The 23,882-nt window shown below is 47.7% G+C and overlaps 1 protein-coding gene and 1 non-coding gene across 2 annotated transcripts in view; one reads left to right on the forward strand and one right to left on the reverse strand.

The window, feature by feature from the left end:
* Nucleotides 1-2,292: 2,292 nt before the first annotated feature.
* Nucleotides 2,293-23,882, forward strand: part of LOC126187697 (carboxypeptidase B-like) — a 72,682-nt gene continuing 51,092 nt past the window's right edge. Inside the window, exons 1-2 of the mRNA XM_049928939.1 lie at nucleotides 2,293-2,375; nucleotides 6,955-7,164. Coding sequence (XP_049784896.1) covers nucleotides 2,299-2,375; nucleotides 6,955-7,164 — 287 coding nt within the window. The 5' untranslated portion in view covers nucleotides 2,293-2,298. The remainder of the gene's footprint in view (nucleotides 2,376-6,954; nucleotides 7,165-23,882) is intronic.
* On the reverse strand, nucleotides 14,006-14,079 carry Trnap-ugg (transfer RNA proline (anticodon UGG)). Its single transcript has one exon. It is a non-coding gene; the product is annotated as a tRNA-Pro (tRNA).

Consider the following 23,882-nt stretch of genomic DNA (forward strand, 5'->3'; position numbering starts at 1 on the left):
CCAAAATATCAGCGTACCTCTACCTCGCTGCACTCGGTGGGCAGTGTGTCTAAAACGTTCATCCTAACCGGGTTGCATCCAAACATGTCTCCAAGGATTGTGTGGTTGAAGGTATATGTGACATCGGTGAAGAGAACGTGATGCCCACCCTGAGAGGGCCATTTGTCATGTTGTTGGGCCCATCTGTACCGCGCTGCATGGTGTCGTGGTTGGAAAGATGGATCTCGCCATGGGCGTCGGGAGTAAAGTTGAGCATCATGCGGCCTATTGCGCACAGGTTGAGTCGTAACACGACGTCCTGTGGCTGCACGAAAAGCATTATTCAACATGATGGCGTTGCTGTCAGCGTTCCTCCGAGCCATAATCAATAGGTAGCGGTCATCTACTGCAATAGTAACCTTTGGGCGGTCTGAGCGAGGCATGTCATCGACAGTTCCCGTCTGTCTGTATCTCCTCCACGTCCGAACAACATCGCCTTGGTTCACTCCGAGACGCTTGGACACTTCCCTTGTTGAGAGCCCTTCCTGGCACAAAGTAACAATGCGGACGCGATCGAACCGCGGTGTAGACCGTCTAGGCATCGTTGAACTACAGACATCACGAGCCGTGTATCTCCTTCCTGGTGGAATGACTGGAAGCTGCTCATGCATGGTTGTTTACATCTTTGGGCGAGTTTAGTGACATCTCTCAACTGTCAAAGGGACTCTCTCTGTGATACAGTATCCACAGTCTATCTTCAGGAGTTCTGGGAACCGGGGTGATGCAAATTTTATTTTTTGATGTGTGTAAATGATGTACTGTGTGGCACTGAGACATTTACTATTGAATTTCCGAGTGACTATTGTCAGGGTTGAGTCAGGCAACATATTACTTCCTCCCACGTCCGTCTTGCTTGATCGGCACGACGGGAAAATCTGAAAAATTGGCTGATACGGAAATTTGCCAACAATCTTTCCTCTCACGCCCTGTTCGGGAATGTAACAGAGAAGGCTTGAGGAGTAGTTGACGTACCATCGGACGGGCCAATGTTTCTGTAAACATACCTTGAAGTTGCGACCTACGGCTTACGTTTCAGCAGAAGATGATGATTTTATGCTAGAAGATATCTATCGCCAAACACGTTAAGTCTCGCAAATATCATCTTCAACAGAAAACAACTGAGTGCAGCGAGCAGGCAAAATCTTTACTTGACCTGGATCCACCACAGAGTAGATTCGCTATGTTTTGTAGAGGCCTGTCTCTGCTAGCAGTAATTCACCTCACGCCCTCGCTGCACTGAGAGCACTCCTGCAAGTGCAACGTGCTTCCTGTGGTGCACACTACCATCAACAACATTGCACGTCACTCAATGAGGTATTTCTGGTACCTGAGACCGCCTACGTAGCTAAGTGGTAACTCGCTTGCTTCCCATGCAGTGGACCCGATTTCGATTCCCGGCTGGGTTGGAGATTTTCTCCGTTCGTGAACTGCTTGTAGTGTTGTCTTCACCGAACGCTACTCGAGGACAGACTGTTACATTCGCGTTAAAGATTCAATATGGTTGCAATGGCCATGGATCGTGGTAGCGAGACCAGACATGTCTTACATAAACCATGCTTAGAGCCGCAGAAGGGGCAGTACCGTATCTCTCGACAAAAATCACGCCACACAGTTGTAAATGAAATGCGCCTGTTGAAATGGCAGATGCAAAACTCCTTCTGTTGTTGCGCTATCGCTAACTCGACGCACGTTGTAAACCATTACATGAACAGTGAATGTTCAAGGACACTAGCTTACAAGGGAGACACACAGCGGCACCCGTATGGATCGGCAACTTGCAATTAGGACACACGAAAACTTTTACTGTCGACATGTAAGGTAAAATTCAGGCTACGTGCAGATACTTATTCGTGCAGAAGACTTAGTCTGCTGAAAAGGGGTGGATCGTTCTGAAATGTCCTTACGTCGAATGTGTTCTACGTGCGTAATGTTTTTCATTTATAATTTTTGTTTGGTTTTATTTTTCTTTGATTAGTTAGATCCATTGCATTTGGGACAACATTATCTACGTTTGTTGGCGGCATTTCGGTCTGCCGAATTTTACACGGAAAGTAAATATATTGAATCACTCTGGAGAATAGTAATTCAATAACTGCAGACGAAATTGGAAGTTATCGAAACCAAAGTGAAACTTAAAACTTTTTTCACCGCACCTTCGCAGGAGACTGTTAAGAAAGCAGGCATCACGGAAACACTCACTTGAACTGATAAGGTCGCGTATATAAAGGCGGGCATCCATCACGGATGACAAACGTTACGATGCGCTCCTCTGGACTGAGTCTGCTGCTGTTGGCAGCACTGCTGGCTTCCGCGCTGGCGGCCGTCTCCTACCGGGGGTGAGTTAAAAATATCACGCTCTTATTTGTCCATTTAAAGGTAATCTCTCAACGGAGGTGCAGCTGCTTTCTCAATTAGTGCAAGTATTGAAAGAAAAATTTCTCTTCCTAGAGTAAAAGTGTTTGTCTCAAAAACGTAGTAAGCAGTTTAATATCCAATACAATGCGTTGTATGATGGCTTTCTTTCCTTCACATACGGTATTCTTTGAGTTCTTCTTTACACCTCTCTTGTTTTTTAGCCTATAGCTTTAGTACTTCCACTATAACAATCAACTCCTCAGTTTCATTATGCTTTTAACCGAGTGTCGTCCAGTCTCAAATTCCGCTCCATGTGCTCCATGAGCCACTGCAATTTCCTTAATCAATAAAATTTAAATCCCAATTTTCTTGCATCACTCTTGTAGACCCATAAGTATTATCCCTTCGTCATCTATCCCTTCTTACTTTTCCTTTCTTTGTATTCCTTTTTTTTAATTGCATTGTTTGGCATTTATGGGTGAGCACTGTGCTGTTAAAAAATGTCGCCACGATTCTGTCATATGAGACGTCACATACGAGGGCGCAGGATGTTCGCGATGTACAGCTCCCTCAACTATTACTAGCCCTGACTCGAAGTCATGCTCGATTGCTTCCCATACCATGACGCCAAGAGTAACACAGCCGTATCTCTCCAAAATATTGGACGAATTGGAGCTCTCTCCAGCTTGCTGTCATACTAGCCGACGATTGTTATCCGAAGTACTGCAGAACCGTGACTCATTGCTGGACACAATGCGGCGCCGTTTTCAGCACTTCATGAATCCCGATTATGGCACCACTCCAAACGCAGCTACTTGTGTTGTGGTGTTAACGGCAGCACATAGAAGGTTGGAGAGAGTCCATTACTTCTTCTCAGATGCCTGGTGCAGATGTGAGCCAGCTGCGTTGTGCTTGTACGCAGTACAGCGAATATCCCTTGTGATAATCAGACGTAATCGAGCAGAACCTTGAAGACGAGTATGCTCGCCTTCACAATCCCATATAGTCCATTTCCGGGGCACTGTCACATACAAATAGCAAACAATTCTGGAAATTGCACGACTCGATCAATGCAGACCCACACTGAGGCCCCTTTGAAACTGTGCCAGATGCTGATAGAACTGTCTCAAATGTGTACGTAGCATCTCAGTGTTCCTCACAATGATCAATCGATGTCAGACGCTATTCACACAACTTACGTACCCTAACTGGCCTGATAACAAAACTAAACACGAACAACACTAATCAACGCTGTTGGCCATTCTACCCGTCACACAGATTTGCAGCTCTCATCTTTTACGAGGGGCGTTCAATAAGTAATGCGACACATTGTTCTCTCGGCCAATTTCGGTTGAAGAAATGCGGAATTTGTTGCAGGACATTGTGGAATATTCATGCGTCAGCCCCTATACTTTCATGAATTTCCGATAGGTTACAGCGCTATACGTTGTGACCCCCCAGGGTAGCCGAGAGCGCTAACGCTGGATTCTGGTAGGCGCGCCGGCCCCGGATCGAATCCGCCTGGCGGATTAACGACGAGGGCCGATGTGGTGGCCAGCCTGGATGTGGTTTTTAGGCGGTTTTATACATCCCGCTAGGTGAATACCGGGCTGGTCCCCATGTTCCGCCTCAGTTCCACGGCTCGCCGACTTCTGAACATTTTCGCACTATTCCATGGATTAAACTCGACGCAGACAGTTGGGGGACACTAATTCCGTCCCGGGGGTGGGGGGGGGGGGTACGGTGTGGCGGCAGGAAGGGCATCCGTCCACCCCTTAAACATTCCAAATCCGATTAACAATGGCTGACCCTGCACAACTGCGGGACAAGGCTCAAGCGATAGAATAGAACAGCGCTATACGTTGCCTTCAAAATGACGTTTGTAACAGAGGTGCATTCCAAACAGAAGGCTCTCATTAAGCTTATTTTGGCGGAAAAGCATAGCCTCGCAGATATTTACAGGTACTTGCAGAATGTCTACGAAGTCCTGGTAGTGAACAAAAGCAAGGTGAGTCTTTGGACGAAGCGTCTGTTATCGACGTCGCGCAAACCTGTCCGATCTCCTGCGTGCCGGCCGGCCACACACAGCTGTGGCACGTGCAATGTTGGAACGTGCAGACACTCTCATTTGAAGTGATCGAAGGATCACAAACACCTCGCTGCACACCTGGACGTCTCTGTTGATAGGGTTGACACTTGTCCACCAATTGGGGTACTCAAGGGTGTGTGCTCGCTGTGTTCCTCGCCACGGAACAAAAAACAATAAAGAGCAACAAAGGACCATCTTGTGGAGTTGCTCGCGCGTTACGAAGCTGATCGTGACAATTATTTGCCGAACATCGTCGCACGCGGTGAAACATGGGTTCGTCACTTCGAGCCGGAAACAAAACGGCAATCCATGGAGTGGTGCCACACTGCCTCTCCTTCGAATAAAAAGTAAAAAGCCACACCCTAAGCCGGTAAAGTCGTGACGACGGTCTTTTCTGGTTCTGAGCGGGCTATTCTGTTCGTTGTCGTCCCTCATTTTGCAACGACCAGTGTTAAAGTGTAGTGTGCTACCCTCACGAAACTCAAGAAACGACTTCTACATCTACATCTACACACATACTCCGCAATCCACCATACGGTGCGTGGCGGAGGGTACCTCGTACCACAACTAGCATCTTGTCTCCCTGTTCCACTCCCAAACAGAACGAGGGAAAAATGACTGCCTATATGCATCTGTACGAGCCCTAATCTCTCTTATCTTTGTGGTCTTTCCGCGAAATGTAAGTTGGCGGCAGTAAAATTGTACTGCAGTCAGCCTCAAATGCTGGTTCTCTAAATTTCCTCAGTAGCGATTCACGAAAAGATCGCCTCCTTTCCTCCAGAGACTCCCATCCGAGTTCCTGAAGCATTTCCGTAACACTCGCGTGATGATCAAACCAACCAGTAACAAATCTAGCAGACCGCCTCTGAATTGCTTCTATATCCTCCCTCAATCCGACCTGATAGGGATCCCAAACGCTCGAGCGGTACTCAAGAATATATCGTATTAGTGTCTTACAAGCGGTCTCCTTTACAGATGAACCACATCTTCCCAAAATTCTACCAATGAACCGAAGACGACTATCCGCCTTCTCCACAACTGCCATTACATGCTTGTCCCACCTCATATCGCTCTGCAATGCTACACCCAAATATTTAATCGACGTGACTGTGTCAAGCGGTACACTACTAATCGAGTATTCAAACATTACGGGATTCTTTTTCCTATTCATCTGCATTAATTTACATTTATCTTTATTTAGAGTTAGCTGCCATTCTTTACACCAATCACATGTCCTGTCCAAGTCATCTTGTATCCTCCTACAGTCACTCAACGACAACACCTTCCCATACACCACAGCAATATCAGCAAACAGCCGCACATTAGTATCCACCCTACCCAAAAGATCATTTATGTAGATAGAAAACAACAGCGGACCTACCACACTTCCCTGGGGCACTCCAGTTGATACCCTCACCTCCGATAAACACTCACTTAAGAAGTCTTCGAGCCACTCACATACTTGGGAACCAATCCCATATGCTCGTACCTTAGTTAGGAGTCTGCAGTGGGGCACCGAGTCAAACGCTTTCCGGAATTCATGGAATATGGCATCCGTTTGATACCCTTCATCCATGGTTCGCAATATACCATGTGAAAAAAGGGCGAGTTGCATTTCGCAGGAGCGATGCTTTCTACAGCCGTGCTGATGCGTGGACAGCAATTTCTCTGTCTCAAGGAAATTCATTATATTCGAACTGAGAATATGTTCGAGAATCCTGCAACAAACCGATGTTAAGGATACTGGTCTGTAATTTTGAGGATCCGTCCTTCTATCCTTCTTATATACAGGCGTCACCTGCGCTTCTTTCCAGTCGCTCGGGACTTTACGTTGGGGTAAGCTTCAGGGTGTCTGTCCTTCACTGCAAAAATGCAAACAAACTTCCCAATCTCCATGACAAGGCAAGATCTCAAACAAGTCTGCGTACCCGAGAGGAGCTTACAAAACTTCATTGGGCCGTTCTTTCTTGTCCACCCTGTAGCCTTTGCTTTCACCTGTCTAGTCCAATGGAGGATGCACTCTGCAGGCAGCAGTTCATGGACGATTGTTTGGTTATTGACGCACCAAGCCGTTGGTCCGACGTCGACCAGTTGAGTACTACCATGCGGACACCCAGGCCCTCCCAGTAACGTGGCATAAGGCCTTTTGCAAGGAACGGAGATTATGTAGCCAAACGAGTGGAGAATAATGTGGTGTACTGGAATCCCGAATAAAACCAACCTGCTTTCAGAAAAAAATTCTGTTTTACTAATCGAACACCCCTCGTACGTACCCATTGATGCCATGTACGTGTCCGACTTTCTGTTGACAGCTGACTGGGTCTTCTGACTGCTTCATTATTTTTGTCGGGCAGTATGTATACACGAAAGTCTGGTGCACTTATTTTTATCTGGACGTGTTACGAGCTGCACAGTGTTGCCTCGAGGAAGCAGAAATGGGGATGGTCTAAGAGGTAGCGTATTGTTGACAGGCACCAAGTTTACCGGCTGAAGCCCGCGGAGGAGCACCTGGCGGCGGTGGCGGCTCTGAGGGGCAGAATGGGCCTCGACTTCTGGTCGCGGGCCCACCTCGCCGGCCACCCTGTGGACGTGAGGGTGCCGCCGCAGCTGCTCCACTCCTTCCGTCAACACCTCGACCGCCACAGTGTGCCTCACGAGCTGCTCATTGCCGATCTCGAAGAGTAAGTATTCCAGCCTCTTATCAACGTACAATAATCGAATGTATTCCATAAAGCCTGCTGTTACCTTTCGGTCAACATGACCTGGAGAGGAGTTTGTTATCCGTAACGTCTTTATATTGAAATACCAGCGATCGAAACTTAATGAATTTCTTTCTTCTACACAGATTAAGACCAAAATGAAAAAAATGGGTTTCCTCCCCCTTATTATAGCTTAATTTATTACTCTTGTGCCCTTGACCAGTGTGTTTAAAAACTCAAACGATCTACGAAAGTTAGCATTAAAACTTTATTTTTATCTGCCTTTCTTGTAACATGTGGCAACCACCTTCCGTTTGATGAACCCTTATAATGCAGTGTCACAAGATGACAGATCACGACATTGAGGTAGCTACGCCAAAAGTGCAGGCAAATGGACAAAAACACGCATCAATAAAAGTTCTGAATCAAAACAATGGCTCTGAGCACTATGGGACTTAACATCTGAGGTCATCTGTCCCCTAGAACTTAGAACTACTTAAACCTAACTAACCTAAGGACATCACACACATCCATGCCCGAGGCAGGATTCGAACCTGCGACCGTAGCAGTCGCGCGGTTCCAGACTGAAGCGCCTAGAACCGCTCTGCCACCAGCGGCCGGCCAGTTCTGAATCATGCCGTTATGTTGTGCAGGTATGTTGTTATTGTACCGATCGGAAGATCACCCCTGAAGTTGTTTGTAAACATACAAGCAGTTACTATAAACGCTACCGGAGGGAAGCACGTGGCACTCGGATGGTTTGCAGCGTTTCAGTTGGAAGTAAAGCACCAGTGGTTGTGCGTGAAAGACGTCTGTGGAACAGCACAGAGTGAATGCAAAGACCCAATACCCGCTATCGCGTGTCTACGTATTCACAGATGGTTCCAACGTATTAATGTGCGACAACTTTGAGGTAGTGTCACTATTCAGTATTATTTACTCCGAATTGTTGTGTGTACACTGTAGCTTTCAAAACAGAGTATGATTCTCCTCTATGCGCGATGTGAAATTCTGAACATTGCTTGCCTGGAGGCAGGCAGTAAATACATGTCGAACAGCGTTCTTAAGTTCCTCAACTATCTCGTAACGTTTGGAAACAACCCCGATAATGCATTGTCGCAAGATGTCAGCTCAGAACATCGTGCTACACACTCCAAACGTTCACGAAAGTGGACAGAACTATGTCAGATCCACTTATCAGGAAATATCTCCTTGAAATATTCTCTAATGGCAATAACACAATGGGCTGGTGCTCGAACCTACTGGAACCATATACGACCGAGTAGCTCCCGATTTTGCAGCTGTGGTTCAAACAAATCACGTAACGTGATGAGATTCACAGCACCATTGAAAAAATATTGACCTACCAGTTTGGTTGCGGACATTGCAGCCCAGATGAAGGGCTGAGTGCAGGTCCTTCATAAAAATGTGGGTCTTCTTACTCCAGAAATAAATGTTTCTTGCCTTTATACTAAGATATATTACACACTTGTCCGAGAAAAACAGTTTTCCCCATGTAGGAAGAGTTGTAATGATGTCGAGCATTCGCCAACAGGCCTGATGACGTTTTTGCATGATATTAACACTCATTTCGTTTGAAAACGAAAGTTTAAAAGCCTTTAACTTCAAATAATTCTTTATTACATGTGTTTGCAATGTCGAGTGCGGAACTCCCAGTTCTTGTGTCGGCTTACGAATGGAGTTTTTGGCGAACGTTCGACAAATGCTGAGGCCTCAATACACGTTTCCACTCTTGACGATTGTCGTCCTGAGCGGGGCTTATATTTTATGCGCCAGTTTCAAAATGCCGTCTCTCCCACTTTAAAACTGTTGGTTTTGGCGGGGAAGGTTAGTAAAAAAACTTACCGTGAAGTCGTGCTGAACTCATTACCATTCGTTTCTCCACAGTGTTAGTGGACTCATAAACCATGATATAGATGTATGTCAGCACCGAAAACAATAACAAACAGCAATTCATTACCATCTCTGTAGCACTCTGTGCAGTGAACGTCCATTACGTCACGAAAGACAATCGCGACCTACGAATGGGTCTGCATAATGTTCGCGCTGAAGTTTCATCAATCAGGGACGTTGCTAAACGTGTGCACAGGAGTCAAGGTGATACTGTGTGGTCATGGAATCGGTTCCAAGTGACGGGCAGCGTTGAGGACTTACACCGCGCAGGTTGTCCACGTTCGACAGGTGCACAGGATGATCGATATATACGACTTTTGACTCGAACAAGCATGGGCTTAGTGCTCTACAACTGAATTCAACGTTCGAAGAGGCTGAAGGATGTACAGGATGACCATGGCGAGCACCATGTCGTATACCACAACACCATGGACTTCGTTACAAGTGGCCAACAACTTAAACAGAATGGACGCCGCACGACTGGCGTAAGGTGCTGTTTATGAATGAAACTCTGTAGTATATAAAAACTTTGTCGAACAAACACAGTCTTCAAACCGCTACGCAGTGTATGTTTGATTAGTGATTCGGATAACTACCAGGACTAGCGTTGATGATTGTTTACGTTTGTGAACATTGCCTTATTGTGAAGATGACATCAAGTGAGAAGTGATTTTGTTGGCCGCAATTCGAAAGAAGTGCGTCTGTAATTAAGTGCAACTTGACTTCCATAATCACTTCAAAACCTTTTTCCTTTAAAAGAAAACCGGGGATCCCACTATCCACGGTTCTTTTAAAGAATCGAACTCGAGCATATAAAACGTCTTTAAACCTCTGATTAGTTTAAAAATGAGTTAATGTGTTAAATATTTGATGTTAAGCGGGTTAGTAAGAAAAAGCCTGCAAAAAGTTGTGCCCCACTTTAAGCTAAAGCTGGTCTTACATGCATTTCACAACTATGATATTAATTTTGCTGGTATATTCAGTGGTATTTGCGGATACTACCTGCAAAAGGTGTTGCTAATAGAGTTAATAGTAAGCACTCTGTCTTCAGGCCACAAGTGGCCCATCGGGACCATCCGACCGCCGTGTCATCCTCAGTTGGGGATGCGGTTGGGAGGGGCATGTGGTCAGCACGCCGCTCTCTCGGTCGTTATGGTGGCTTCCTTTGACCGGAGCCGCTACTGTTCGGTCGAGTAGCTCCTTAATTGGCATCACGAGGCTGAGTGCACCCCGAAAAATGGCAACAGTGCATGGCGGCCCGGATGGTGACCCATCCAAATGCCGGCCACGCCCGACAGCGCCTAACTTCGGTGATCTGACGGGAACCGGTGTATCCACTGCGGCAAAGCCGTTGCCAGAGTTAATAGTAAAGAAGAAATAAATTAAAATGTCATACCTAATGCTGCAGATTTACTGCACGAACAGCGAAAATTTAGTAAGCGATGAACTCTTTGCCTTCCATCATTTTTGGAGGGTTTTCAGCGAAGGGGTTTCGTAAAGGTTTGAAATTATGTTTTAAAGTTTGTTGGAAGTCGCTAAGTGCTCTCATTTTCAAATACTGGACTTATATACTGTGGGTAATTTTCGCTTCATGGGTTACGCTGCCTCAAGAGACATAATTATACGGTTTCTGACTATTATTCGTCTTATTGCGTCAACACTTTAGCATAAGAATGCACATCTTAATTAGTAAATTATGACAGCATTCTAAGATTTTAAACGCGGTCAGTAACCGTATAAAATACTGAAAATATAATTTTTATTGCGTCTGGAAGCCGTTAGGTAGGCAGTCAACAGTTAGGAATGCGTCCCGTATTAAGTGTTAACAGTTTAGTAACACAGATGACGAAGCGGAAGCGTCTGGCGCATCTCCTAGTAGTGGCACAAGATCGCTAGTTGAATGTAAATGACATGCAGATGACGGCAACTGGAACTGTTCACAGATTACACAAATACAAAAAAAAAAAAAAAAAAAAAAACACAGAAGAATGGTTCAAATGGCTCTGAGCACTATGGGACTTAACATCTGAGGTCATCAGTCCCCTAGAACTTAGAACTACTTAAACCTAACTAAACTAAGGACATCACACAAATCCATGCCCAAGGCAGGATTCGAACCTTCGACCGTAACATTCGCGCGGTTCCAGACTGAAGTGACTAGAACCGCTCAGCCACACCGGCCGGCTTACGCAAATACAGACAGGTGAGTAAAATCATTAGGAATTTTTCACGAAACGCAGACAAACTTAAAGACAGGCAACCAAGTGTCAACATAAATGTAATTCAGAGAACGTAAGTAGAAGAAAAGGAACATTCAATCAGACCAAGACTGGTGTTAAACAGGGAGATGGATTGTCACCATTGTTGTTCAATATAGCACTGGACGAAGTGATCAGGCAGTGGAGAGCAATAAACGAGGGAATGGGAATACCAAAGACCCATGTGAGGGAGACCCATGTGAGGGACAAAAAGAACAACAGGGCTCAAGTGGACTGCCTAGCCTTTGCAGATGACATAGCAATAGTAAGTGAAACGGAAGAAGACGCAAAGAGACAACTCGATAACTTAAGTAAGGTATAGGAAAGGTGGGACTGAGGATCGCCTATAACAAGACAAAGACATTAAATACCACTGCAGATTGGGAAACACCGGAAGGCACTGTGCAAATGATGGAGAAATTTAAATACCTTGGGAGAATTTTTAACAGGAAGGAACAGATGCAAGGAGGGAATAACAAAGAGGATAAAGCAGATGAGGTCAACATTCTGCATGACGAGAGAGACGTACAATAAAAAGAATATATCCACAGAGGCAAAGATAAGCCACTACAAGGCAACGGTGAGGAATGCAGTATTATATGCTGCTGTGGGGATGACACTAGGAAGAAATAGGGCAGAACAATTAGAGAAAGAAGAGAGAAAAATACTGAGAAAAATACTAGGTACCAAAAGAGTGGAGAGAGGTGGATGGGAAGACATAGGTAAGAATTGTACCGGAACATCAGAACAATATCCGGGGAAATCAGACTCAAAAGGGCAAGGTTTGCTGGACATGTAGTTAGAACGAGTATGGACAGAATGACGAAGAGAGTGTGGGAAACAACAGGGAGGACAAGAGGAAAGACAGGAACCAAGTGGGTTGTTGAACTTCGGAAGGCCTGGTTGGAATTGGGGATCAAGGTCGAAGGAAAGGAAAATTGGAGGAACAAACATACACCGACCAATATGCCGGATACCAATGACAGAGAAGAATAAAGGGAAAGATTAGAGTGTCACCAGTGGAGCCGACAAGAGAAACGGAAACTGAAGATCTCGGAAGAAGAGCGGGAGAGAAGAAGAGAAAGAATGAAGAGGTTCTGGGAGAAGAAGAGGAAGATGCAGTCCACGAAGGGGCTACCCGTGGTCCTACAGAGGCCGTAACGCAAGAAGAAGAAGAAGAAGAAGAAGAAGGGTGATTTAAAGTGGAACTATCACATAAATGTAGCCAGGGGAAGGCAAGTGGCAGACTCGTATTTATTAGAAGAATCATAAGGGTGGGTAATTCATGCACGAAGGAGAAATCTTTGTTCGATGGATTTTTGAGAATTATTCGTTGGGATAAACGAGCGAGGTGGCGCACTGTGAGAAGGGCGCGGCCGATTTCCTTTCCCGCCCTTTTGTAATGCGAGCTCGTGCTTCGTCTCTAAAGACCTTGCTGCCGATGGAATACTGAACTCTAATCTTCCTTCCTTCGTTGTCACGGGACCATCATCAGGTTAGATTATCAGAAGATGAACACTGATAAGCCAAAACATTACGACGACTGCCCACCGCGATACTGGATGCGTCTGGTAATTTTGCGGGAACGTGACGCGCTAACAAAGACATGGACAGCAAATGGGGAAATCCATTGAGATAAGCGATTTTGACAAAGAGCAGATTATTATTGCTCATGCTCTGTGAAAGAGTATCTCGAAAACGGCGAACCTGGTCAAATCTTCAAGTGCTACTCTCGTGAGCAACTAGAGAAAGAGACAGCAAAGTGAAACTATCACTAGGCATTAAATGCTTTGACGTCCACGAGTTTTCAGAGGCTTGTCTGCTCTGTAGAGTAGGATAGATTGTGGTCTGTGGCATCTCTGCCAAAAGGGCACAACGCTGGTGCACGCATAAGGGTTTCGGAGCACACCGTTCATCGTACATTGTTGAACATGGAGTTTTACAGCAGACTACCCTTACGTGGTCGCATGTTGACCCAACGATATTGTCAGTTGCGATTTCAGTGGGCATGGGACCATCGGGATTCGACCGTCGGTTCTTCGGGTGAATCACACTTTTGCTACACTAGGTCGATGGTCGCCTCCACAAACGCCGTCATCGAGGTGAATGGTGGCTCGAAACGTGCAGCTTGCCACGGACGCGGCTTGGTGGGAGCAGTATTATGCTACGGGATACATACACCTGCACTTGCACGGGAGCTGCGATAGTAATCGAAGACACGTTGACAGCTACGAACCACCTGCATCCCTTCATGCTTGATGTCTTACCCGAGGCGATGTCATCTTTCAGCAGTATAACTGTCCGTGTCTCTGTTCCAGGACCGTGCTACACTGGTTTGACTCACGTTGATGTCTTGGTGGCCAAGTTCACCTGATGTAAATCGTATGGAACCCAACCCCATCGCCATCGGGCGCCATCACCGCGTACGCAAATCAGCGGCCCGTTATTTATACGAATTATGACGTCTAATTCCATATACCTTCACAATCTTACCAACAAACTGTCAGATCCCTGATATGCAGAATCAGTGATTTATTTCGTTCCAAAGACGGACAAACAAGCTATTAAGTAGAATCAATGATGACTAACTGAAACCCTCAGCTGCCGAAAGGTGTTGTTGATATACCTCGATGTGGACAGCTGAAAATTTGTGCCCCGACCGGGATTCGAACCCAGGATCTCCTGCTTCCATGGCAGACGCTCTATCCATCTGAGCCACCGAGGAAACAGATGAATAGCGCGACTGCAGGGACTTATCCCTTGCACGCTTCCCGTGAGACTCACATTCCCAACTGTAGAATTGTGGACAGTTGGGAATGTGAGTCTCACGGGAAGCGTGCAAGGGATAAGTCCCTGGAGTCGCGCTATTCATCTGTTTCCTCGGTGGCTCAGATGGATAGAGCGTCTGCCATGGAAGCAGGAGATCCCGGGTTCGAGTCCCGGTCGTGGCACACATTTTCAGCTGTCCACATCGAGGTATATCAACAACACCTGTCGGCAGCTGAGGGTTTCAGTTAGTCATCATTCATTCCAAGGAAAAGCTGCACGGTCATCAATAGTATTCTGTTCTTTCGAGAACAGTTACTGTCTTCATATACAGGGTGAGTCACCTAACATTACCGCTGGATATATTTCGTAAACCACATCAAATACTGACGAATCGATTCCACAGACCGAACGTGAGGAGAGGGGCTAGTGTAATTGGTTAATACAAACCATAAAAAAATGCACGGAAGTATGTTTTGTAACACAAACCTACGTTTTTTGAAATGGAACCCCGTTAGTTTTGTTAGCACATCTGAACATATAAACAAATACGTAATCAGTGCCGTTTGTTGCATTGTAAAATGTTAATAACATCCGGAGATACTGTAACCTAAAGTTGACGCTTGAGTACCACTCCTCCGCTGTTCGATCGTGTATATCGGAGAGCACTGAATTACGTAGGGATCCAAAGGGAACGGTGATGGACCTTAGGTACAGAAGAGACTGGAACAGCACATTACGTCCACATGCTAACACCTTTTTATTGGTCTTTTTCACTGACGCACACGTTCATTACCATGAGGGTGAGGTACACGTACACACGTGGTTTCCGTTTTCAATTACGGAGTGGAATAGAGTGTGTCCCGACATGTCAGGCCAATAGATGTTCAATGTGGTAGCCATCATTTGCTGCACACAATTGCAATCTCTGGCGTAATGAATGTCGTTCACGCCGCAGTACATCTGGTGTAATGTCGCCGCAGGCTGCCACAATACGTTGTTTCATATCCTCTGGGGTTGTAGGCACATCACGGTACACATTCTCCTTTAACGTACCCCACAGAAAGAAGTCCAGAGGTGTAAGATCAGGAGAGCGGGCTGGCCAATTTATGCTTCCTCCACGTCCTATGAAACGCCCGTCGAACATCCTGTCAAGGATCACTCTAGTGTTAATTGCGGAATGTGCAGGTGCACCATCATGCTGATGCCACATACGTCGACGCGTTTCCAGTGGGACATTTTCGAGCAACGTTGGCACATCATTATGTAGAAACGCGATGTATGTTGCAGCTGTTTGGGCCCCTGCAATGAAGTGAGGACCAATGAGTGGTCGCCAATGATTCCGCACCATACATTTACAGTCCACGGTCGCTGTCGCTCTACCTGTCTGAGCCAGCGAGGATTCTCCACGGACCAGTAATGCATGTTCCGTAGATTCACTGCCCCGTGGTTTGTGAAACCCGCTTCATCGGTAAACAGGTAGAACTGCAACGCATTCTCTGTTAATGCCCATTGACAGAATTTCACTCGATGATTAAAGTCATCACCATGTAATTGCTGATGTAGCGACACATGAAACGGGTGAAAGTGGTGACGATGCAGTATGCGCATGACACTACTTTGACTCAGTCCACCGGATCTCGCAATGTCCCGTGTACTCATGTGTGGGTTCATGGCAACAGCAGCTAACACGCCAACTGCACCCGCTTCTCCTGTGACGGGCCTGTTACGGATCCGTTTGCGTGCTACGACCATACCTGTTGCATACAGTTGGCGGTAGATGTTTTGCAATGTGCGGCACGTTGGATGCTCTCTGTCTGGGTACCGTTCTGCATACACCCTGCAGGCTTCAGCTGCATTTCGTCGACACTCGTCATAGATGAGTATCATCTCCGCCTTTTCAGAATTCGAATACCCCATGGTCACAGTTCCTACAACACTACACTATCACAGACGTCTGGTAACACGGTGTACTACAGTTGGTCTGCGTGCGGAGACGAATGCAGAATAACAATAGCAGCAAGCGCTACATGCGGACACTGCGACAGCTAGACCAAACCACAACAGTGCACTACAGCCACACTCGTAAACACGGTCGTCATCGTAAATATGTCCCTGCAGATGCAGATGCTGCTCGCCGACCGTGGCCCGTGTTTGTTACAACACGCAACTGAACGTCAGAGGTTTCAAGCGTCAACTTTAAGTTACAATATCTCCGGATGTAATTAACATTTTACGAGGCAACAAACGGCACTGATTACGTATTTGTTTATATGTTCAGATGTGCTAACAAAACTAACGTGGTTCCATTTAAAAAAACGTAGGTTTGTGTTAAAAAACATACTTCCGTGCATTTGTGTATGGTTTGTATTAAACAATTACACTAGCCCCTCTCCTCACGTTCGGTCTCTGGAATCGGTTCGTCAGTATTTGATGTGGTTTACGAAATATATGCAGCGGTAACGTTAGGTGACTCACCCTGTATATAGTTAAAGGCTATCCAGCCATTGACCTTCGTCTGTGCGAATGCGCACAGGTTGCCCAAACTCTTACGGGAATCGCCAAAGCGTGCGCGAGTAATGAGTGGATGGGCAAATGTCTATAAGGTACATTACATATGTAGAATTGTGGACAGTTGGGAATGTGAGTCGCACGGGAAGCGTGCAAGGGATAAGTCCCTGCAGTCGCGCTATTCATCTGTTTCCTCGGTGACTCAGATGGACAGTCGGCTCTCAGCCGTGCTAGCGTGCGGAGCTGCTCCGCGCGCCGTCCGACGCTCCGCTCTCGGTGGTGTTTACTTCCGCGTCGCGGTGTTTGTGTCTATCGAGTCCAGTACTAACGTACACCATGGCGCACTCGTACCGCCGTGCAACGATCAAAGTAACGTTTCAGGCCGAACATCCACGACCCAGAGCTTTCGAAGTCGAACAGTTTATACGTGAGGATCTACGTTTGAACCCCCAGGACGTAATCGGCATACATTTTTCCATCACTGGAAGTGTTGTCTACATTAAGATGTCGACGGAGGAAATTTGCAATGACATAATTCACCGTCATGCCACCGGACTGAAATTTAAACACTCTGATGGACATATGGGTGCTGTGACAGTCGCCCATGCTGGATTCGGTCTCCGGACATTGCGGGTGTTTGAGCTCCCGTTCGAGGTGCCTCAGGATGTGGTCATTGCCGCCTTCCAACCATATGGCACCGTCTTAGGTCACGTCGCGGAGAAGTGGCAAACATTTACGACCTACCCCGTATTAAATGGCGTCCGGCAAATAAAAATTGAGCTGACGAAACATGTCCCATCGTACCTGCTGATTGGCGGTGTGAGGGCCATCGTCATGTATGATGGACAGCCACGAACGTGCGCAGGATGTGGCCAGGAGGGACATGTACGTTCCGAATGCTTACACCGCCGTTTAATACAGACGCCGTTACGTGAAGAGACCCAGGCTTCGACGGTCACGTCCTTACCCATCACCTACGCCAAGGTTGCACAGGACCCCGTCGTACCAATCTCGATTGCGCCAGCAGCTTCGTCAACGCCACCCGCCGCAGCACAACGCGCCGAGGACACAAGCACGGCGTCGCCTCCAGTGCTCGCTTCAGGACCGTCCGGTTTGCAGACCGAAACCGATGTTCCTGTTGGAACCATGGACGTCGACCTCGGTGTCGTGCCGACGTCTGCCTTTGTCCAGACGGGTTCGGCGTCAGACGACGGGCGACCACATTCTGATTCAGAAGGCCACATCAGGAAACAGCGGTCGCCTCGCAAACACAGGAAACGACGACGAACGCCTTCCGATGACGCCCTCTCTCAGACGGCCCCACGAGATGTCGACCTGATGTCTGACGGTGATCTCCCACATTGCGTCCAGTCACGCGATGTGGCAGCAACAGGCGCCCCTCCTGTGACGCCTACTCTCCCGGCCAGGGACGTGTCCTCGCCGTTGTCAACGAATGATGACGGCGATCCCCCTGCCACTCATGTTACGGAATCCACAACACCCGTTCCGGAAGTACGTGACCGTCACATGTCCACGTCGTCAGCTTCCTGGGCCGATGACGTTGAAGAAGAAGCGGAGCAGACTGCCAGCGTGTCTGCACAGGAGTCCACCTCGGCGACACTGGGGCAGGCGTCCCGCCAGTAATTATCACCACTGTGGCACCACCGGCGGGTCTCCACCTGCCGGCTACTTCTACCACACGTTCTGCAAATACTGAGGATGGCCGCACACAGCAATATCGTATCGCCACGATGAATCTTGCCACCATTCGTGCCCCCCATAAACTGGCCATGTTCAGAGAGACTATTTACTCTGCGGATGTGGATATAGCACTCTTACAAGAGGTGTTTGTGGCTGACTTCCTAGTTCCCACCGGATACAACGCCCATGTTTCCCCCGCATCCGATACCGGTAGCGGCGTCGCCATCCTGCTACGCGACGGCCTCCCTGCAGAGGACGTCATCTACCTCCCCACTGCGCGAGGTATGGCCCTCACACTGTTCGGCGTGCGTATTATTAATATCTACGCACCGTCCGGCACTGGCCGCCGTCATGACCGACAAACTTTTTTTGCCGAAAGCGTCACGCCCCTTTTCACTGGTCCGCAGGACGATTTGGTACTCGGTGGGGATTTTAACTCGACACAGGAGCCCGCGGACCAACTCCCGCGACATTCCCCTTGTGCATCTCTCTCAGTGGTCATCGACCGTCTCCGACTTGTTGACACATGGCGGAAGCTCCACGGACTTCAACCGGGCTATACATTCTACACCTCTCACTCGTCAAGCCGCATAGATCGCATCTACGTTACCCGCTCCCTTGCTGATGGCACACGTCATGCGGAAATCTGGCCCTTGGCCTTTTCAGACCATGATGCGTACATCTGTGACGTCACTCTCGCCCGACAGCAAGTGTGGCATAGTCGTGGTCTGTGGAAACTCAATGTCGCTCACCTGACCTCCTCAGACTGTCGCCGTACGGTCGAAGAAGCGTGGGCACGCTGCCACCATCGTCGAGAAGCCTATGCCTCCACCTTATCATGGTGGATCTCCTGTGCAAAGCCGACCCTCCGGAAGACTCTGATGAGTTATGGGAAGGAATTAAAGGCGTGGCAAACTAATACCCTGCACTTCTACTACACCATTCTACGTGACTGTACGACGATGCCTTTCTCGCCAGCCCGGCAGTCGATGGTCCATCGCACGAAGGCGCAGATCTCCATGATCATGCGGCGTAACTTGGAAGGCACTGTAGTCCGTTCTCGAGCTTCTAATCGAATCCCTCAAGAACGTCCGTCGATGTACCACCTCCTTCAGGAAAGACAACGACGACGACGAGCTCTGATCCAAGTCCTCAATGATGTGGAAGGGCGCCGGCACGACACCCAACAAAGCATCGGTCGTGCTCTCCATGCTCATTTTGCCGGGCTATACGCAGCCGTACCGCATTCTGCAGCACTGATCACAGAAGTCGCTCAGCTTACTACGACCACTCTTCCAGAGGATGCAGTGCACGACCTCCAAGACGACGTAACCACCGATGAAGTGCTAGACGCTATCAAGGTGGGTTCCGATAACAGATCTCCTGGACCTGACGGTATCCCCATCGAATTTTATAAAAGTTTTCACTATTTGTTGGCTTCCACGTGGACGGCAATCGCACAAGAGCTGATGTCACCGATGACAGTGATCCCGAGCGCCTTTCTAGAAGGAATTATTATCCCCGTACATAAACCGCGTGGGTTATCGAGGGTCCAGGACTATCGACCAATTACTTTGCTCAACAGCGACATGAAAATATTCACACGGCTACTGGCATCGCGTCTCAAGAAGGTCGCACGTTACGTCACATCCTGCGACCAGACTTCCCTAGGAGGCGACAACAACATCCGTATGGCCCTTTGCCGTTACAGAGACATGATAGCATTAGCGCATCATCAGCGTCTCCCTGGCGCCTTGGCTTCACTGGACTTTAGCCAGGCTTTCGACCGTGTTGACCACTTCTATTTACGGACAGTTCTTCAGCATATGGGTTTTCCTGGCGGTATTGTAACGGTGATTATGCGCCTGTTGAGTAGTGCAACCTCCAAAATCATGTACAATGGTCGTCTTACACCGTCCCTGGTCATCGCACGATCTGTACGACAAGGATGCCCTCTTTCCACGATTTTGTATGCTTTCGCCTTGGAACCCCTGCTCCAGGGCATGCGCCAACGTTTGGAAGGCATGGCTGTGCAAGGCCACCGTTTTTGTTGTACAGCCTACGCAGACGACATAGTACTATATCTGCGCAGTGAAGATGAAGTACGAGCAGCACTGGCATGGGTGGCGACTTACGGCGAAGCGTCGGGGAGCTGCCTCAACGTGTCAAAATCCAAGGTCCTGCTCATTGGTGAGGGCTTGCCGGAGAGATGCGCTGCCCCGCTTAGTGTCTCCGCCACCATACGGTGTCTTGGACTTGATTTCACAGCAGACCTGCGCCGCTCAGCGACTATCAATGGTAGACGCTTGCTACAGACAATCAGAGCAAATCTCGCAGATCACCGGCTACGAGCTCTCGACATTATCCAACGCGCGCAATACGTGAACATGTATCATGCTTCCCGTATACCACACGTGGCTCAAGTACTACCAGTCCCAAATCTCCTGGCGCGACGACTGTTGATGGCTTTCGGTTCCTTCGTCAGCTCGGGGATGTTATTCAAGGTGCAGTATGAATCCCTTGCACTGCCACGAGATCGTGGCGGTTTGGGACTCATCCACGTGCCGACTCGTGTCAAGGCACTATACGTCAGCTCCCAACTAAAACTTTGGCATCGTTGCCCGCAGAGCCTTACTAGCCTCCTGCTTCACAACCTTGCACCGGCCTCCTTGTCCGCCCCAGTACTGGTATCGACCATTCCAACCCCCTTTTATTACATCCAACGATTTTTCCTAGAGTTCAGTTATATCTACCGGTCCTTACCACTTACACGTTTGTACCTCACGAAAACAGTCTCCGAATTGTTACAACAGTGCCGCCCGTCCAACCCCATCGAACGTAAGTATCCACAGTACGTGTGGAGACACATATGGAAGGCGATCCATGCGCGTTTTCTCGAATCAGACGTTCAATCAGCGTGGTACATCACCGTGAATGGCAAACAAGTTAACCGAGATCGTCTGCACCGCATCCATCTCGCCGATTCATCCCTCTGCACCCACTGTGGAGTGGATGACACGGATGTCCACCGGTTCCACTGTGGCACAGCGCTAGACGTCTGGACACTTGCGCGGCGAATTTTGGCGTTTCTTACTCGCCAGACACCGGCTCAGATCGACGTCCACATGCTTTTGCACCCCGATAAGACTTTCTACCCCTCCGCCAAAACTAACTCTGTGAATTGGATCTGTGGCCACACGATCCGCTATCTTTTTACTTCTGGCGACAAGTCTACGCTAGGATATTGGACTTATCTCAACGAACGACACTGCGTCCTGATACGCAACCCACGCTATAAACAATATTTTTCCAATTTCTTACGGAGCACTTTCGATGACCCACCTAGTAGCTGGAACGTCCAAGCCATGAGAAGCTGAAAACTGTATAAAACGAACCGAACTGAATAGATCTGCTACCCGGAACCCACGCCTACGCCATGAGAAGACACGTTTGGACGAGCTGGCATGCTGTAGGCGGACACTTCAGGAGCTCCTGTAAGAACTGGACTTTAACTACAAGTCGCACGACGACTTAAAACGCTTTTCCTTATTTATTCTTCATAGTTTGTTCTTAAAGGAACAAGAAATTTGATTTTGAATTTGAGAAACTTTTTTTGTTCCAAAAGATTGCTTCTTCGCCAACAAGATGAAGGAGACTCATTTTTGTTTACTGGAAGGCGAAACCAGTATAATTGGAGTCTTTGTTTTCTTTTGAAAAAAAAAAAAAAAAAAAAATTTCCTTATTTATTCCTCACAATTTGAGTTTGGCTTTGAAAAATTTTTTTTTTTGTTCCAAACGATTGCTTCGCCAATAATAAGACGGAGGCGACTCATTTTACGAAGAAAAAAAAAAAAAAAAAAAAAAAGGCGGTCTAGGGCGCTGCAGTCATGGACTGTGCGGCTGATCCGGCGGAGGTTCGAGTCCTCACTCGGGCATGAGTGTGTGTCTGTCCTTAGGACAATTTAGGTTAAATAGTGTGTAAGCTTAAAAATAAAAAAAAAAAAAAAAAAAAAAAAAAAAGATGGATAGAGCGTCTGCCATGTAAGCAGGAGATCCCGGGTTCGAGTCCCGGACGGGGCACACATTTTCAGCTGTCCACATCGATGTATATTAACAACACCTGTCGGCAGCTGAGGGTTTCAGTTAGTCATCATTTATTAAGTAGGTGGTCATAATGTTCTGGCTCGTCAGTGTAGAAAGCACGCGGAGAAGAGCTTCCCGGTACGTCAGAGGATTTTTTACACACAATGAGAGTCACAGTCAACAAACTGCTACTGGAAAAGCTACATGAATGGCGGGGGTATCGCACAGAACCTTAATCACCAAATTCAGGACCTAGAAAATTTTACTTTTACCAGTCTCGCGTGTTGACCATGGAGGTAGAATTACGAGGGTAATACCAAAAGTAAGGTCTTCTATTTTTTTTTATAAGTACAGAACTCTGTTTGCGTGGCAGTTGGTCACACTGTTACGAAGAGTGCTTCACGCGCTGTGTGTAAACATACGCACGCCGCACTGAGTCGCTCAGCCGTTGAGAATGGAGCTCCAGTTGGATGTTACCGTCAAGTGCGAATTGCGCGCAGTTGTTCGGTTTTTGAACGCAAAGGGCAATGCACCGATTGAAGTCCATCGCTAATTGACTGAAGTGTATGGTGAGTCGTGCATGGATGTCAAAAATGTTCGTAAGTGGTCTAGAGAGTTTTCAGCTTGTCGGACCGAAATTCACGACCAACAAAGGAGCGGGAGACCGTCAATTTGTGAGGAGACAGTGTTGAAGGCTGAGCAAAGCATGCGTGAAGATCGGCGGGTCATCCTGGATGATCTCTGCATGTTGGTTCCTGAGATTTCCCGAAGTCTCTTGCTCACAGAATTTTAAAGGAAACATTGAACTACCGGAAGGTGAGCGCAAGATGGATGCGACGCATGCTGACTGAGGACCACATGCGGCAACGAGTTGGTGCTTCCCGCGTATTTCTTCACCGCCTTGCAGCCGAACAGGACAACTTCCTGGACTCAATTGTCACCGGTGACGAAACCTGGGCATACCACTTTACACCTGAGACCAAGCAACAATCACGCCAGTGCCGGCATCCTTCATCGCCAAAGCCGCGGAAATTGAAACAAACACAGTCTGCCGGTAAAGTCATGACAACCGTTTTCTGGGATCGGAAAGGGGTATTGTTGGTCGACTTTATGCCCACTGGGACCACAATTAACGCTGACAGATACTGTGAGACTCTGAAAAAACTCAAACGGGCGATTCAGAACCGGAGAAGAAGAATGTTGAGCAAGGGCGTATACATTCTCCATGACAACGCTCGCCCACACATCGCTCGGCAAACCGTTGCTCTCCTGCAATAGTTTCAGTGGGACATAATCACCCACCCACCCTACAGTCCTGACTTGGCGCCCAGTGACTGTTCCCTAAGTTAAAAGAACATTTGGCCGGAAAGCGATTCAGCTCCGACGACGAGGTAAAAGAATAGGTTCATAACTTTCTGAACAGTATGGCGGCGAGCTGGCATGACATGGGCATACATAAACTACCCC

This window comes from Schistocerca cancellata, chromosome 5 (assembly GCF_023864275.1).
Source record: "Schistocerca cancellata isolate TAMUIC-IGC-003103 chromosome 5, iqSchCanc2.1, whole genome shotgun sequence".
NCBI classification, from domain to species: domain Eukaryota; kingdom Metazoa; phylum Arthropoda; class Insecta; order Orthoptera; family Acrididae; genus Schistocerca; species Schistocerca cancellata.